The 19495-nt window shown below is 38.2% G+C and overlaps 1 protein-coding gene across 1 annotated transcript; it reads right to left on the reverse strand.

The window, feature by feature from the left end:
* Positions 1-523: 523 nt before the first annotated feature.
* On the reverse strand, positions 524-18590 carry LOC145664096 (uncharacterized). The gene is made up of 2 exons (XM_081730449.1): positions 18435-18590; positions 524-2679 (listed from the first exon to the last, which is right to left on the reverse strand). Exon 2 carries the CDS (start codon positions 2673-2675, stop codon positions 1239-1241), a length of 1437 nt encoding a protein of 478 aa, XP_081586575.1. The 5' UTR covers positions 2676-2679; positions 18435-18590; the 3' UTR covers positions 524-1238.
* Positions 18591-19495: the final 905 nt, after the last annotated feature.

Genomic DNA, 19495 nt, shown 5'->3' on the forward strand with positions numbered 1-19495 from the left:
AAAGCGTTTCGGGGGATGCAAATACAATTTGAGGCTAAATTATATGAAAATTTCTAAAATTGCCCCTAAAAGTAGACTGCATTTACAAAAAAGTCGGGATTTCGGGAGGGGGTTCCGGACCCCCAAGACCCACCCCCTGCGTACGCCCCTGCTGAATAGTCACTAAGCATATCACAATATATATATAACTACTATTTGAAACGTTGCATCCAGGGTTCTGTTTTAGATGTTACAGAAAATAAGTTCATAAATTAAGTAATCGAATGAAGAGGATAAATGTATGTATATGTATCTTACTTACTTACTAATTTCCAGTATTTCTTACTTACAGCCATTTCCAAAATTCTAGAAGTGCAGTGGAAATCTTCATTTACATGCACTCACAAATGCTAAGAATTGAAATGCTCAGTACTTTCACAAAGTAATTCTTACCAGTACAACTTATACCAACTTCACGTTAGCGTTAATTAAGTCAGTGATTTAATTTTATTAAGGAGTACACATTTAATAAAAGTTGAAACACTGTAAACAGAAAATATGTCTTTTTAATTACTTTTTTTAGAGATATTACAAAATGATTTTTCAATATACGTATATATAAAATATGTATATATAATATACATTTTGCACAATACAAAACAAATAAAACACTTTAATGTTGAACAATTTTATTCGTTTTGTTTGAACATAAATTACCATCAATATATTATTTTTTCTGTTTCATTTTTAAAGGAACATTTTTTTATACAAAAAGATCGTGTGTTTTTAAATTCGGATATACAAAATAGATGTATTTTTCTGCCCTTTGGTTTTATCAATGGCAGGTATAAGAAATAATCTTACATAAATAATTAAAAAAAATCACAAGTTTTTGTTTCCTTTTACTGTTTAATATGTTTAGTTTGTTGCACTTGTTTTGTTTGTTTGCTGTATTTGCAAACAGTGTGACGTCATAAAACTAGAAGAGTGGTAACATATAATACAAAGGAACATCGTAGTTGATGATGATTATGATAAAGGTTCGTTTGATTGATGAATGAATTTAGATTTGTGACGATTTCCTATTTACACACAATAAAGATAATTGTTTTTGTGCAATTCCAACCCGAGGTAGCACAATTATGTATATAATCGAAATGTCAGTCTTAAGACAGAACAGTTCTTTCTGTTGGCTGTCTTGAAGGAAAATGGTAACTTTCCTTGTTTTATTTTAAAACAATATGGTCATAGCAAATTTCTTAACCAGGGTAGGCAAATGGGCCAGCGGCAACAGGAACGGCAGGGGCAACAGCTGGGACAAGAGCTTTGCCATGAACTGGAATTGTGGTTGGTACTCTAGCTACTCCAGCTCTTGCGGTCTTAATAAATGTTGGGTGATGAACAGCAACCCTTTCGAGCTTGGTAACTGGTTCCACAAGGTCAATGTCTTGAACAGTTTCAACAGGTCTGCTGACAACAATTCTTCGTGTTTGAACTCTTTCGCCAGTTGGTTCAGCGTAATTTGGTGCTGGGGTGGCAGACAGTACTCTAGCACGTACTGGACCTGCTGGCGGTGCATTGGGTGGCAAAGCGCCAGGAAGAGGTGCAGAGCGTCCGACAGCTGGGAAACCAACTTCAGCAACGCCGCCTCTTGCGGTCAGAAGTTCGATCAATCGAGCCTGATTGGCGTGGTTGACTTCAGGAATGTTGCTTCTTACAGATGGGATAACTTCTCTGGCAAGAGGACCAGGTGCACCGATTGGTTCGCCAATCGCACGTGCTTCTACGGCTGGACCCTGTGGTGGTGGGGGTGGTGGAGGTGGAGGTCCTCTAGCCTGTGGCTGGGGCTGGGGAGGTCCTGGAGGTGGTGGTGGAGGACCAGCACGGGCTCTTCCAAATTCTGGGTTATCGATGACAACGGAGTCCTGTTCAACGGATCCGGGGTATGGTCCTGGGGATGGAAGAGGAGCACCTTGTGGTGGTGGGGCAGGAGCTCCTGGAGCAGCAGCAATTGGTGCTGGGGTGACAGCGACTGGGTATGCTGGAGCAGCGTGGATAACAGGGGATGCAGCATAAGCAGGAACAGCACCGTAGGCAGGAACAGCAGCACGGAGAGCGGGAGCTGCAGCAAGAGCTACAGCACCTGGAGCACCAACAGCAGGAACAGTAGCTCCTACAAGAGCGTTAGGAGCTGGGCTGATCTGAGCTGGACCTTGCTGAACTTTAGACAGAGGCTCTTCGAGTTCTACCAAAGCGGAACCAGCAGGACGTACAATGACTCGCTCCTCAACGTCGTAGAATTCCTTGGCGATAGCTGGTCGTCTTACCTGGAAGCGCCTGGTTGACACTGCTGGCTTGGCGACATCCACAACTTGCTGCAAAACAGCAGGCTGTGCTTCGATCTTCGTAATTGGCACATCAGCAACTCCTGGAACGTGGTGGACAGTTGGGACAGCGGCGACAGCTGGAGCGTGGAAAGCAGGAGCGGCCAAAGGAGCAGCTACTGGTGCGGCAAGAGGAGCAGCAAATCGAGGCGCATAGGCAGCAAATGGTGCTGCTACAGGGCCTGCAGCAAGGCCGACAGGAGCGGGGCCATTAACGTAGGTCACACCTGCAGGGTTAAGGAAGGGGAGTCGAATTTGGACTCCCCCAAGCACCACCTGCAAGGTGGTTATAAGAAGGATAATGGTTTTCATAGTTCTGAAAAGAAAGAGAATAATACACAAATAAGTATTATTGTGTAATTGAGAATAACTTTTATTTTCAAAAGTAAACATTACTAAATTATTTCAAGATAACTTTCAAGAAAATTACACTATTGCAAATAGATTGAGATTTCATAGTTATAATAAATGAAAAATACAAAATTAAAAAAATAAATAAATGCAGGAGAATCTACAAGAACGAAAACTTTTGGAACAAAGATTGAAAATTATTTCAAATCCCATGTAATCAGTACAAACTTGAGAATTTGGAGTGATTCTGACCAGTAGCATTATTTTAGATTTTGTCAAGCGAGGGGGGGGGGAACTATTCACCGGCATGAGTTTCACATTTTTTATTAGTATATAAGCATACATGTTATTGAAATTCATGCGTACCTCAAACTCAGCGAGCACCTGCCCTCTGCCCTACTCGAATGATCTCCCTGGCGTTGTTTCAGGTTTTGCTTGGGGGTACAGGTCTCCTTGATATACACTATATAGAATTTCACAATTTTCATAGGTATATTATTATAAAAATGATTAAATTGTAAATACATTTCTAACTTAGGGGAAAATTTCCCCCTTCTCTCCCCAAATGACGCACCTGAATCTGACCTCCAAATTCTCCTTCGATATGGACGTGGTAGATCACGTTTCAAGAATTAAGATAGCGTATGCAACTAATATATACATATTTCTCTTTCAAGGAAGCTAGAAATGAATTTAGAATTTTCTCTATCTAACTGATAAAGAAGCTTTTTAATTCACGTTTTTCAGAATCTTTTAGCTTTATTCTATTATTTCTTAATAATAACCAATTTCTCTGCTAAGCTTGTTGACGAATGCTGTTTCTTCTATAACCTCAATTTGTATTGAAGGGTAGATAAAGGGTATGTTGGATTTTATGTACGTGTAACTAAACTTAATAATAAGCCAGTGTTCTATATTATGTGCATAGCATAGCCTCCGAACAAATATTGTAACATAACATTAATTTATAACATGTTGTGAACTAATAACATAAATAGGTCAATATTTTAAATTTGATATGATTTAGTATAAGAGTAAATAACGTGTTATGAATTAATAACGGTAATCAAGTATTGAGTATTTCTGTAACAAAATTAACTGATAACATGTTGTTATAAGATTTATAATAACCAGTGGCATGACAACCCTTCGTCGGTCCGCGAATCTCCAACGCCATCTGTTAGTGACTAGCTAAACTACATCCACCTTAATGACGAGCACGTGGTTAGCACGTTGCATCGGTTTATCTCTAACAGACTCGTCAAGAGCTTTCTGATCATAGTGGCCGTCACGTCTATTATTCCTGTGACTCCCTAGTTTACCTCACGACTCCCTGGATGGACACCAAAAATTGGGATGTGCTGGTCCGGGACCACGCAGTTGTGAGTCCTTCGCTCTAACCACTAATAACAAAGTATGAAATATTAATTGACTAGCAGCGTTCACCCCGCTTCGCTGCGGTCACCCCGGAACGCAATAAACTTTGTTACTTAGATAATTTTTACTTTTTCGCTTTCAAATTGCAGTAAATGTTAAAATTATAGCGCCTGTCATTTATGTTAACCCGCCGAGTCACATGGTCGTGCGGGTTGCATATAAATACGTTTATTTTTACCTATGATGAACTAATAACAAAGGATTTGTACGTATGGACACTTGAATGGTCAATTATCTCAAGACACTGGTAATTAAAAATTAAAGTGATATGATAAAAACCATCTAGGGTCCAAATCCTAATAACCCCCCAAAAATGAAAGAAATTGGTTCAGCCGTATTAGCGTGATGAGGGAACAAAGGATTTGTACGTTCTCTTTTATATATATAGATAACCTGTTGTGAACTAATAAAATTAAGAGGTCAAAATTCCGTGTTAGATATGTACGTGGTAGTACTTTGGTCACGTTTATTCGAGTATTTAGCTCATGTATGTTTGTTCCGAGCAAGAATCTCAGCGGCATACTAAGACAGTGGTTCTCATCCGGTACGCCGCACAATTTCGTAGGGTGTATCATGAAATGGTAGAATATAAAATGTCATGAAACATTTAATAATACATAAAAATCAATTTTAAGCAGAGGCGGCTAATGAGGGAAGTCACACGTTTAAAAATAAAGTTTCGTCGGTTGAAACAATGGCAATAAGAATTATCTGATATATTAATCGTTGTATTAAACAAATACTAGATTAAGAAAGATTTCTACTTTTAGTTTTAAGGGGAAAAAAACTTTAATGTTTACTTGTGTGACCTCCCTCATGAACCGTCTCAGATTTTGAGACAGGCTGTACGAATCATCATTTCCTACAGCAGCAGCAATGCTCCGTACTATATAGATTCACAACTTTGTAGATATTTATATAATCTTCACTGGCACAATTTGGATCGGGAATCGAATCAAGGATCTCGTGTCAAAATGGCACAGGCATTACCTACTAGACCAGTGAGCAGTCATAAATTGGAACGGTCAAAATATTTTAAAACAATATATTGAATATCGCAAAATACCTTATCATCTTTTCATTTATACTGCACGGATTGGGAAAGTTTGAATTTAAGAAAAAAAATAGAAATGGGCTACGGCAGAAGAATTTCGAAACTAATTCAAAAAATATCTTATACAGTATCTACTTTATCTGGACAGGAACAAATAATTGGTTGTCTGGTTAAATTCGGAATCATCATCCTTTTTATCATCAAGGCTATATGAGACATTAACCTACAGATTAATGGAATAGAGGCACATGAGCTCCCAAATGAGGAATCGAATCCGAGTCTACGGTGCCAAAGGCGACAAACAAACGAAAGAGACATGCAACCTTAATTGTAGAACGTTTGTGCGAGAAATCCCTGGTTCAATCCCAGGCTATGTAAGTTGAGGTGAATTAACATTGTGTTTGTAGATTTTTATCGTGGCTCACCAGTTTCTTCTACATTATCATTCCACAAATTCTCCCACAATCATTCAGATTCATTAATCGTTCGTGCTAGAACTCATTTTACCCATCAGGGTATAATGAAAATGAAATGAAATCAAATCTCTAAGTTTTACGTTCCATGATTATGCTGGCTGGGCTAAAGGAGACGGTGATGATGAGAAATGAATAAAATGGTGGAATGAAGAAAGTGAGAGGAAACGGGTGAATCCGAGAAAACCCCCACACACGGTATTTGTCCACCACAAAGCTCACTTGGCGCCTGCTGGAATTGAACCAAGGACATCATTCACCAGAGGTGGACCCTCTATCACTTTCTAGAAACTTCCTGACTTATTTTCTACTTCAACAATTTTTAGGACTACTAGACACGACAGGGACACGAACACAGAAACATCGAGACAGTTAAAATTCCATCCTTGCTACTACAGAGGAACTCGAACCTCCAATGGGTTTCACCTCACGATCATCAGTCTAATGCCTCAGACCGCTCGGCTACATTCACCGGCTCCACTGAGCCACTGCGGCCCTATCAGAAAAAAAAAATAAAATCTTTCAGTTTCACATCCCACGGCTATGCCGGTTAGGCTAAAGGAGACGGTGATGATGAGAAATGAATGAAATGGTGGAATGAAGAAAGTGGGAGGAAATGGGAGAACCCCGAGAAAACCCACGAGCACGGTGTTTGTCCACCACAAATTCCACACGGCATGAGCTGGGATCGAACCACTGACCCAAACACCAAAGGTGAACGCTTTACAACTGAGCCACCGCGCCCCCTTCACGGTCCTATCAGGGTATAATTGTGGGACGTAAAACTGAAATACTTTTTTTTTTAATGAACAAATAATTAAACGCAGGATATGAACAAAACTCAACAATAACATTATTGAATGTACTTCAGATAACAAAATCATAGATTCTGGAATCGAACTAAAACTTTTTGCTCTAGCAGTGACATCTTGACCACTGAGCTAATACTTAATATTTAGTCTGGAATTTCATAACTTGTAATCGCTCAAGAATGTAAAACAAAAGTCACGTATTAGAAGACTTACCAGAACTTCCCCTAAGAAAGAAAAAAAAAATCATTAACATGCATGCATATCTTGTCTCTGGTGTGTTGAGAGACTTTTTATTTAATACGTATCTAATGATGTTAAGTTACTTTTGGTATCACTTACTATGAGAAGCAAGTTTTTTTTTTTACTTTTTTTCCTTTTTCTGAATAAAAATTGCTTCTTCACCACGCCTTTGTGAAGCTAATGCTTAACATGTGTAGGTGTCCACTATTAACTGAATTACGTAAACATGCTGGTAGCCTAAATATCTTTAAATAAAGTAATTATATAACATTGACACATTACTTATTCCTCTCAGAGCTATAATGTAATTAATGCTCACCTTGAACTACGTTCGCGAGAAAGTTGTCCTTATATATTATAACGTTAAAGGAAAAAAAAAGAAAGAAAGAAAGAAAAGAACTCGATTGCAATGCAATAGTGCATAATCTGGTTCCACATCCGACTGGAAACACATAAAGAACAGGGTTTTCCAATGTGAGTAGCGTGTTGACTACGTGCTCAAAATAAACTATTAATTGATTGACCTAGTCAGGGAACAGTTACCTCATAGTTATGTTCGAATCTCACCCAGGGAATTTTCGCATTGGTTCTCTGTCGTTCGTCTTGGTCGCAAATTGTCAGACAGGCTAGACAACTTTCGAAATTGTTCTAGTTAACTGTTTAAATTTATTATATTTTACGGACATTGAATCTAAGTTGAGATTATTGCCGACTATCTATATATTGAAATATGTTTGCTGTCAAGAAAAGTTCATATGTTTGTGTTCAATCCTTTTGACAACGATATCTCGGAAACCACAAGCTCTCGAGGAGAACCTCGAGAAAATCCATGCATACGGCATTTGCCCACTGCAAAGTCAAGTGAACGACAACTGGAATCAAATCAGGAACCCTAGCTACCAGAAGTAAACTCTCTGCCGCTGAGACCCCGCGATCCAAGCTTGAGAGCAATATTCATTGGCCATATTCATTGGCTTTGTCAAGACGGGAGCCCCGGTGGCTCAGTGGCAGAGCGTTCACCTCTGGTGCTTGGGGTCCCGGATTCGATCCCAGCCCCCGCCAAGTGAACTTTGTGGTGGACAAACACCGTGTGCGTGGATTTTCTCGGGGTTCTCCCGTTTCCTCCCACTTTCTTCATTCCACCATTTCATTCATTACTCATCATCACCGTCTCCTTTAGCCTAACCGGCATAACCGTGGGACGTAAAACTCAAAGATTTCATTGCTTTTTTTAAAGGACGAATAATCTTCGTAGGATTCTAATGTGGAAATATCCACCACTATTTGGACCACCTTCAAACAGAAGTAAGTAAGTTGAATTAAGAAAATATACCTAATTAAGACCAATCAATTAGAGAAATACACGTTTTATTTCGCTTTCCACAGTGCGTGCACAAAAAAGAAAAGAACTCACATTTTTACCACTGCCAGCAACATTCATATTTGCATGACTACTTACACATCTTATTACTACGAACAACATAGTTCTGCCTTAAGAAATATTTTTTAAAATAAAAAGAAGACTATGTCCCGATTCAATACATTAATTTGTATATTCCTCTTATTATTATTCATAATGATAGCATCACGGTGTGCCCGTTTCTAAAGGGAAGATTTTTTATTCTTGTGTAATAGTGAAATAAGCTACTCACAGGATCTTGTGTGCGTGCTGACAAACAGACGATTTTTAGCTCGCAGCGTGTCTCTCTTCATCACGTTTTGTTTATTCATGTGAGTGCGATTCGTAACAAAATAATTAATATCAAGACAAATTTCATGAATGGCAAAAATATCTCGCTAGGAGAATTTCTGTTACGGGAGCAACAATATGAATTTGCTGCTTTGAAATAAGGAGTGTTAAAAATAACGTTATGTAAGTTATACAATTGTATTTAGTATTTCGTTTACTTCAACGTCGGTAAAATCTCGATTGTATTTCTCTCAGTATCTTACTGCACAAAGAATTCTTTAACATGAAGAGATAAGCTTTTCTTAACAACCACCGTAGCATAACTGAGTGGTTTGGCCTTTGGTTAGAGAGCACACGGTGCGATGCAATCTACATAGATTGTTCAATATATGTTTTCCTAAGCTGTAAAATTTTATTTTTAAAGATATATCTGTATACTATACCCACATATACAGGTGGGTCCTTCCTCACCCCTCCATGTAATCCTCACTGAGATGCAGGTATTTGTCTCACCGTTCCACCGATTTGTCCAAACGTTAACAAACAAATAAACAAAAACAGGGCCCTGGCTAGTTAGCACTCTTTCAAATTCCGCTTTACTTCTTCATATGTCTCGAAACTTTCACCTCGCAACTCAGGCTTTAAGACCGGCAAAAGATGGAAGTAACTCGGCACTAAATTGAAGCTTACGAAGAATGGGATAGCCGTTCTCACATTAATTCTTTGATTTTGTGTCTTGTTCGCGTGTTGAATGGGGGTGGACGTTATCGTCAAGAAGAGATCATCAGGTAGCTTATGTCGAATTGCGTTGCACTGAAGAAGAGTTCAGGTTCGACATAAGCGATCTAGTTTCCTGCAGGCTCGCAACCAGACACAGAAGTTCGGGGGGAGGGAGTCGTGAATAAGATAGAGGGGCCAAGTCATTAAAAAATCTCTTACAAATATCTAAATTGTAATTTTTGTATTAATAATAGCATTTTGTATTGAGGTCTGGAGGGGCCATGAAAAGTTAAGGGGGTTAGGCCCCCTGGCCCTCCTCTAGTTGCGGGCCTGGTTTCCTGTCAACTAGTGATGAAAAGATGAAGCTGAATGTAAGGAGAGTGCTAAATAACCAGGACCCTGATTTTTAAAAAAGGGTTTGGACAAATTGATGCAATGGTGAGACAAATGCTTGAATTTAAATGGAGATTATGTGGAAAAGTGAGAAGGATCTACTTACACATGTTTGTATAGATTACAAATGTATATTTAAAATATAGTTTATACAGCTTATGGAAACATATATAGTATTAAACGACCCTATCATGGGCTCTAATTCGTTCTAAACGGTGCTCCGTGTTCCAATGCTCGCATCCCTGTCGAGTCCGGTAGAAATTCAACAGCGTACGAAACAGTTACATAGTTATATATATATATATATATAACGGTAGAGAACTAACTTCTGGTGCGATAGATTTCTAGTTCGAACATGTGCTTGTGATTGACAAAATCGTGCCCCTGGATTTTCTTTGGGGTCCTCCTACCATATGTGTAGCTACGGGAACAGCCCGTTCTATCACATACGGGAGAACATAATTTCCTATTTCTATTCAATCTCTCGCAAACTACGGCGCTATCGGCTATTATAGATAACGATTTCTCATCAAAATTTTCACCTTTTCCGAGTTCTTCAAAGCTAAGAATCACATCACACTAGCAAAATGACATCTATAATGACGTCGCCTTATGAACTGAATATCCGCATAACGATGGATGGTCTTAAGTTCTCAAGAGACACAACACGGTATTAGCACGCTTGCCAGGCTTTATTTACACTTGTTAATCTTTTCATCTTCTGTGAGTATTTCTGGTCGGTAACTGGGAGCGATTTGGGGGAAAACTATTTACATTCAACCTTGTAGTTAATATATTAGTTTACATTAACTTATGTTTTCTTAAATTTTGAAAGAAAATATTAAAGTCTCATAAAAGCTAACTATAAAATCCTATAGAAGTTATTTAACAACAGTAGGATGGCATTTAGCATTTTTTTTGGTGTAGTTTCTAGGAAAACTTAGAATGCACACAGAACTGTCTTTTGAATCGGGATTAAATAATAGTAAGTTTGCAGTGGAATGAAATGAAATGAAATTTTTCAGTTTTACGTCCTACGGTTATGCTGGTTAGGCTACAGGAGACGGTGATGATGAGAAATGAATGAAATGGCGCAATGAAGAAAGTGGGAGGAAACGGGAGAACCCCGTGAAAACCCACGAGCACGGTGTTTGTCTACCACAAAATACACACGACGTGAGCTGGGATCGAACCAGAGACCCCAAGCACCGGAGGTGAGCGTTCTACCACTGAGAATATTAATAATGCATTACAACCTGATTAACCTTAATCGCAAATTGTAGTCGAGTCTGCTTCAACCCCACATTACTCTATAATTTCGCAATCATGTAGAATCAAACCATTTCAGATTATTTTGTTAAAATAAGTGTTGAACATTTCTAAAATTATACGTTGTTCAATGCGAGTTTTAGAGCATGTCCGAGCATTACGAGCTTAAATATATTAATTTCATATTCTTGGACACATTAAAGGCAAGGTGGGGTAAGTAAGCTTTTCAGCTATAGTACTTACATATTTAGATATACTTTTAATGAAATTTCTTTTATTCTAAGCTATATATGAGAGTAGTTTTTCCCAATCTTCGTTAAGCTACCCACATAGCACAAGTACGTCCATTGAATGTCCGAGACTGAGCCCGCAACGGACGACAGGACATCCCGGGATATCCGAATGTGCTCCCGGGACATCCACAGGATTTCCGCGGGAGATCCAGATGTCCGCTAATATCCCGGGATACGGGATATTCAACGGGACCACGAAGGAATGTGTATTAGTTTTCCCAAAGACCTCCTGTCCCATCTGGGACGTCCCGTGGACATCCTACATGGGAATCCTTCAGGACGTCCCATGCAGGATGTCCATGGGATGTCTTCTCATTGTCCCGATAATCCTGGGAATCGAATGGGATGATTGGGATCAAAATAGGACATCCAGGGACGTAGTGTGGTATGTGGGTACCAAAGGAGAAGCACGTGACACGGCGAAACGCAAATTAATCAGATATGTTCACTGGAGATCGCGTGTCCTCCAAGCTAAAACACAGACTTTGGCATTCAATCATTGTAGGGTTGTTGGCGTGAAACTGTATCAAGTGCAATCGAAGCGAACGCCAAGTGTGAACTAGTCCTACATGATGTGATTCGATTTCTCTAGGCGAAAGGGCATAATACAGCTGTCATACATCGTCGAATGATTAAAGACTATGACGTGAAATCCATCAGTGACTGCTGTACGCACAAGTGCTACAAAGAGTTTAAAGAAAACTTACCGACCTGTACGATGAGAGAAGCTAAGAGTGGAGTCTGTGGCGGAAGACAACCTTGATGAACACATGAATCATGTGGTTTCTAAACGGGGTAACATATGGTTTCTGAACTGTCTGATCTTGAAATTTTAGAGAAATTAGCAGCCGTCTGAATTAATCGAATTACATAATGTAGTTCACACTTGGCGCGCGCTTCGTTTGCACTCCATATGGATTCACGCTGACTACCCTACAATGATTGAATACCAGAGTCTGTCTTTTAGCATAGAGGATACGCGATCTCCAACGAACAGTTTTGACTAATTTGCGTCTCGCCATCTCATGTGGTTTTCCTCCAGTGGCTTAACGGAAGTTAAAATAGAAAGGACCCTCGTATATTAAATTCCAAGACAGGTGCAAACATTTTCTAATAACCTAATATCTATTATTTTGAATGCATTCAAGAACACGCTTTGGTTTTGAATATAAACGAACTACGACTTACTCCACTTTGGATATAACTCATTCAAATTATTGTCCCATTTAATGTACTGTCAAGGGAAGATTACTAATAGCCATAAGGTTATAATCATTCATTTTAGAATTGACTGGTGCTGAAGATCATCGTAACACCCCTCTCTCCCCTACTTGAATACTCCGCTTTTTCATGTCTACTAGTCACACTGGTCGCGTACTGCAATCTAATTGTTGTTTATTTTTTATACCATAAGGTTATAAGCAGGGTTGCTAGTCCTAGTAAACTTATTGCATTTTACATTTTATGTTATCAGTTGTATTTTCTCCGTTACGTTAATGAATGGCTAGATCAGGAAAAGCTTTGATCAGTGATCATAAAATTTTCGTTAGATAATTTTTTATCGTCTAACATGAAGCTTATTTCATTCAGAACAATTTTAGCAGTACACCCCACATAGTACAGTGGCGTTCCTTTGATTTCCATTGGACAGATAAGGGAATATCCCATTTTAACCACTAGGCGTATTGCGGACATCCAGATGGCCTCTCATGTCCTGAAAACCGAACTTTCAGTGAGATTCCTGGGGGCATTTGTGAGGCATTTGAGGGATAACCACAGGACAACATTTGGGCACCAAAACACTTTTCTTTGACAGGAATCTCATTTAAGTCAAAGAGAAATCCCATGGGTATTTCTAGTATCCTTTAAGTCTATTCGTACTACGAAACTGAATGTCCCGTACAAATATAGAACCTATGGAATATTTTATGTGGCGTGCTTTATAAACTGTACAGGAAACGGAGAAAAAGAAAATAGAAAGATGTATTGTGTTTATACACCTAATATGTATTAACAACCTATTTATTGGTTTCCGCCAAGCAAAATAAATGGAGTTTATAGGAAGTCATATTGATATGCTTTCCTGCAAAGTGTTGTCCAACATTTTAACACACAGCAGGAGCGTCATTTGTGGAGGGAAGGAGGGAAATTGTTTCTCATTAGCTTGAGGGACGCATACTTTTTAATAAATTCTACACAAATAAATTAATGGAGAACGTGAAGCTTATCTCGATGGATAAAGTTGTCCCTTTCCGTATGCAAAATCTGAAGTGACGCTATACATAGTAGGGTATAATAGGGTAACCTCTTGTCCGAGATAATATCATTCAGGATCATTGAAGATTTCACTGAAGTCAAAGAGAAATCATAGCTTATAATTATGCGTGAGTATCTTCATACATAAGTAACTAACTTCATTTTGAAGTTGATCTACGGAATAAAATGTTTTAAGATGGAATTAAATTAAATTAAATCTTTCAGTTTAAAGTCCCAAGATTATGACCTTTTAGGCTAAGGTAAACGATGATTAAAGCAAGTGAATGATGATGGAAGAATTGGTGGAATGTGAAAGTGGGAGGAAACGGGAGTACCCCGAGAAAATCCACCAAGTTCTTAACCATAAACTTACTTGGCTGGGGATTCACCCAGGAACCCCTCGCTCTACCACTGTACCACCGTGTCTTCCTTCTAAGATCCAAGTTTCAATACTGAAGTACCGGTACTACAGCTAACATTTTGATTGGTGTGTTTGTTTGGAGTTTTGAAATGAAATCTTTCAGTTTAACGTTGCACACTTATGTTTTGCAGGCTAAAAGAGACGGCGATTATGAGAAGGAATGAAATGATGGAATGAAGAAAGTGGGAGGAAACGGGAGGATCCAGAGAAAACCCACGAGCACTGTGTTTGTTTATCACAAACCCCACTTGGCGCTAGCTGGAATCGAACCGGTGACCCCTCGCACAAAAGGTAAACGCTCCATCACTGCAGCATTATATCTGGAGTTTTGTGTCCCATTTCCGCACCGAGGCAATAAAGACAGGGGACAACAACTTAACGCAGAATTCGAACCACATGAGTTGACATCGGAAAACGAACCCGGATGTTTTGCGCTAAATACATCTATAATTTAGTCACGAGTACTGACGGTTTCAGAGATGGCCCATAGGGGTAGCAATTCCCCCTTGAGCTACGTAATCCCTCAGGCAGCGGCGTAAATAAGGGCAACGCAGACCGCGCATTGCAGGGGACCCCAAGCCATCAGGCGGCCCCCAAATCGTGAAATGGGACGTAGAAAGGGGCCCCACAGCATACTGTCTGCGGGAGAGCCCCCAAGCCTTTAGTTACGCCACTACCCTCAGGGCATATCTCCGATCGTGTTCCACATGTGTTACCAGTAGCTTTTAGTAGGTCTACTACTTCAACCTCTGTGTATTGGAATTCCTCCCTCTCCCCGGGGAAATGAATTAGCACTAGTCACGAGGGACCTAAACCAACGACTCGAGTTGCCATTTATAATGCATGTAGCAAGTAGTAAGTGAAACAGTGATAAATTGTATGACATCTTCACCTGCCAATTGTGAAAGTAATTAACTAGAACATTTAAAATATTTTATTAATGTTCTCTACAGATTTTGAAATAGGAGTTACATATTTACGAAAAAAGAATTCAAAAGCATTCCTTTATGATTTATCGTCTTTCTTCGACAATCCTAATAACAAATGACAAACTTCTCTGGTACTGAGTGACGTTAATAATAATAATAATAATAATAATAATAATAATAATAATAATAATAATAATAATAATAATAATAATAATAATAATAATAATCTTTATTTTAGTGCCGCGAACAGCTTTTGGCAAAAATACAGCACTTGGTATCAGAGTATGCAATGGAATGATGATACTACTAAAAATAAATAATAAGAAATAAAACAATAAAAAGAAGGGTACTAATATAAAACACAATGTAGATAAAAGTCAGCTAAGCAGAATAATTCCTTGTCAACTCAGTAAAAGTTATCAAGTTTTCCATCCATCTAAAACAACAAGAAGCTAAGAACAGCAGTCATAAAATTACATTTGGCTTAATGTTTCTAAACGTCATTGATTAAAAACTATTAGTCAGATCACATAAAACTTTCACATTGCTTAATACAATAAGTCTAAAATGAACTTAAAGAATGTGTCAATCTTTTTAAAATTTCACATTTCCAATTCAGAGGAACTAAAATCATGGTATTTCTTATGCTATGATTTGGCACCTTAAAACCTATGTTTTGTAAACAATATTCACTGATATAAATGTTATCTAGTATTTTTTGCATGCATGCTCTGTCGAAATTTTTTCGTCTATTCATAAGGCTTTCTATACCCCAATAATCAATCCAATATTCATAATAATAATAATAATAATAATAATAATAATAATAATAATAATAATAATAATAATAAACCATGCTTAAATATGTCACTACCTGCGCTCTCGGGCGTTAAATTGATGATTTATTCCTACTATTATTGCTACTTTAAGAAAATAATATTTTGATAATTTTCATAGTAACTTCACGCTTTAAACTCTAGATAGTTGCTTTTGTTATGAAGATAACAGCTACTTAAGAAAGCTAAATCATAACATCCCAGACACATTAGTCTAATAAGAGAGTGGGAGAGGGGGGCACGATGGGTCAGTGGTACAGCGCTTACCTCTAGTGCCTGAGGTCCCTGGTTCGATCCCTGGCCCAGTAAGCTCGTGGTAGACAACATTGTGTTTGTGGGTTTTCTCGGGGTACTCCCATTTCCTCCCACACTCTCATTCCAACGATTGTTTCATCATTGTTTACTTGCCTTCATTACGCGTCTCCCTTAGCCTAAAAGAAGCATAATCCTAGAACGTTAAACTCAAACATTTCATTTCGTTTCATTTTTGATAAAAGAAGATGATGACTAAGCGATAGAGCGCTTACTTCCGGGGTTAAGAGTTCGATTCCATGCCACATAAGTTCGTGGTGGATAACATTGTCTCCGTAGCTTTTGTTAGAATCTTTTCTTTCCTCCCACATCACCATTCTACCAATTTTTTCATAATCATTCACTTGCATAATCATCCAATTTCCCTTAGTTTAACGGATAAAAAATAACTGACAACCTTAAAGATTATACCTGTAAAATTCCTGAATTCAACTTAATTCTGGTTTAGCAAAAATAATTCGATCGTAATCAAGATTGTTTATGTATATTTTCTAGAAATTGATTTCATATAACGGTACTTATATTTTAGAATCACATAACAAGATATTAAATTCTTAGAAAACACAAGTGAATCGTCTATTTCCCAATTACTTTATGTTTTTTTTTTTTTTTTTTAATTTTATGGAAAAGCCACTCTTTCATTTTAAAGTTCTCTCATGAAAGATCTGAAATTTTCATTATAACAGGGCAAAAGTAGAGAATACACTTAAATGCTAATTCAACTTAAACTGAGTAAGTAATACCTTACGGTTATAAACTTCTACCATTTGATTTTACAGAGGGAATTAGAAATAGACAATTCAATTGTTTGTAGAGAAACACTTCTTATATATACATATGCACACAAGAAAAGGAAACAGTTAAAACACAAATAACAGAAACTCTGTAGTTACTTATGGAAACTCGTATGTAAATCACAAGGCTGCGCGATTCTCTTACCATTTACTGAAACGAAATAGTACTTTTAGTGAAGTAGTAACTATTTCACACACTTGTAACACCAGTTTAACGGTGGCTCAGTGGTAGAATGCTTACCTCTAATGCTTGGGGTCCGTGGTTCGATCTCCTACTAAGTAAGTTTGTGGTGGACAACATCGTTCTCTTGGGTTTTCTCAGGGTACTCCCGTATCCTCCCACTTTCTCATTCCACACTTCTTCCATCATCATTCACTTGCTTAAATCAACGTCTCCCTTAGCCTAAAGGGTATGATCGTGGGCCGTGAAACTTTAAAGATCTAATAATCATTTCGTAATTTTGAGAAAGAATTTTCTAAAAGCTTTCCAATAATTGTATGCCTAACTACAAATCTTATTTACGTGGTTTCAGGTTTGATCCTATATTTAGATCCTTCGTTAAATGTTGATCTGGTCTCATACAGACGCAGGCCCGAAACCAGCCACAGAGGTCTGGAGGGGCAACGAAAAGTTTAGGGGGGGCCAGGCCCCCTAGCCCCCTCTAGTTGCGAGCCTATACAGACGTTAACTCCACTCAAATCAAGTAAATAAACAAGAAAGAACAATAAGACACTGCCCAATAAAGAACCGGAATCTATGCTTACATTACGATATCAACAGCGATTCATTTTCTGTAAGATTTTCTAATACAAGCAAATTTTATTTGTTCGAATTTTGCTTCCTTTCTGACTTTTGAAGCACCGAGGCTGTATAAGATGTCGACCTACAATTTAAGGTGAAATCCGATTCACCATAAAGTGTTAATGTTAGTGCTCTTCCACGAATCGAACTCGGAACCATTTGTGCCAAAGATGAGCATGTTAGTCACTAACTATACAAGCGTAGAGGCCAGTAAAAGTCAAGGGAATAACTGCCAATCATAATAAATGGAATCTTGGTCGATTTCCAGTGCAACACAAGAAATATGGCTGATATGGAAATAATCCATTTATTACTATTTTAATAATAATAATAATAATAATAATAATAATAATAATAATAATAATAATAATAATAATAATTTTTCAATATCAACCCTATTCAGGGCACAGTGGCTCAGTGGCAGGCGTGGAGTCTCTGGTTCGATCCCAGCTCGCACCAAGTGGGCTTTGTAGCGGACAAACACCGTGTACATGTTTTTTCTCAAAATTCTCCAGTTTACTCACACTTCATTCCATTGCATTCATTTCTCATCATCACCGTCTCCTTTAGCCTAACCGGAATAATAATGGAACGTAAAACTAAAAGGTTTCAACGACCCTATTCCTTGGTTTACACTCGTAATTCGTTGTAATAATGTATTTTTACGGCACAGCCTTACATGTATCTAAAATTTTTATCTTCTCTCCGATTTTTTAGAAAGAAATTGCACCTATTACAAAATTTGGCACGTCCTTTCTTCTCTGAGCTTGTATTAAGCTAATATTTTTCTGATTTTGAATCAACATTACACATTCTTATTCACCACAATTAACGAGAAAATAAAAAGAAATATTCTCCACTTGTTCGGTCGGAGTAGCAGAAGAACCCAACACTAATACATGGAAGCACTAAATCACACGGCAGAGGCAGAAACGCACACACAATTAAAACATGTAATCATATATAGTATAGTTCACACATGCACTCACCCCCTGTCTCCCTGTACGTCGAAGTGGACAATCGCAGAGTAGACTAGCGACGCCTGTACCGCAACTTATATATAGAGCCAGTAACCTCTGACCTGGTTCTCTTTCCCAAAGGGTTCCTGGGGATTTATTAGAACTAGGTCGGAATCACGACAAACCGACAGCCTCTTGCGCCTTGGACGAAAAAAAAAAAAGAAAGAACGAAAAAATATATGGACACGCCTTCCACCGAGAGTGAAAGGAACATTTTCAGACGGATTGGGCATTCCGAACAAGTAGATCTGTACACTCGAACTAATATAGTATAAGATGGATTGTTGCGTCAGGTTTGTATATAGAGGGGACAAGCTTTAACAAACGCTATAGTGTTACACACACTAAAACACACCTTTCAGCTCCTCCCAGCCTCAGGGCAGAAAGCTCCTACAACGTCCAGCCAGATGGTCGCCACATAATTGTTTATATATATAAAAAAAGGACTCAAGAATCTTGTTTATACCACTCACTCTAATATCAATAAACAGTGATTTCTTTTATCTTTTGTTTTTGTTTTTAAATTTTCCATAGGCGTGTAAGGAACATAACGTGATTGCGGATATGCTTCTCTCTTTCTTATGTGGTAGCACTTCTGGTTTTCCTTGGGCGGTCCAATGATTAGTGTCATCAACGTAACCATCGTTGAGGTTCCCGCAAAAGATCATCAGCTGCGATTATTCTGTAACTGGTTCCATTTTCTTTCTCCTCTAATAAAATAAGAAGTGCCTTTGTTAATTTATAATCTTGTTCAATTTTAAGGTCACGTGCATTCTTTCCATGATTATAAAGCTCTTTGGAACTCTTTATTATTGTACTTGCAGAATGCAAGAATTTCATAATGACAAACCATGCTTCATTCAGAAGACATTTTCTTATTTTGCATTTTTATCCACTTCGCTCAAGGTTAGGAAAAAATAAACACAAATCAAATTACTGAAAGAAAGGCCGTTAAAAAAACAGCAAATACTTAGCTAAAAGAATATGTATATATATAAAAGCGTCCTGCCAGAAGGCAAGTTCTCGCCCAT

The sequence above is a fragment of the Thermobia domestica genome, chromosome 1, assembly GCF_964235325.1.
Source record: "Thermobia domestica chromosome 1, izTheDome1.hap1.1, whole genome shotgun sequence".
Taxonomy (NCBI): domain Eukaryota; kingdom Metazoa; phylum Arthropoda; class Insecta; order Zygentoma; family Lepismatidae; genus Thermobia; species Thermobia domestica.

What these genes read in the sequence shown, in the direction of transcription:
- LOC145664096 (XM_081730449.1), bottom strand. Translation starts at nt 2,675, where the DNA reads ATGAAAACCATTATCCTTCTTATAACCACCTTGCAGGTGGTGCTTGGG.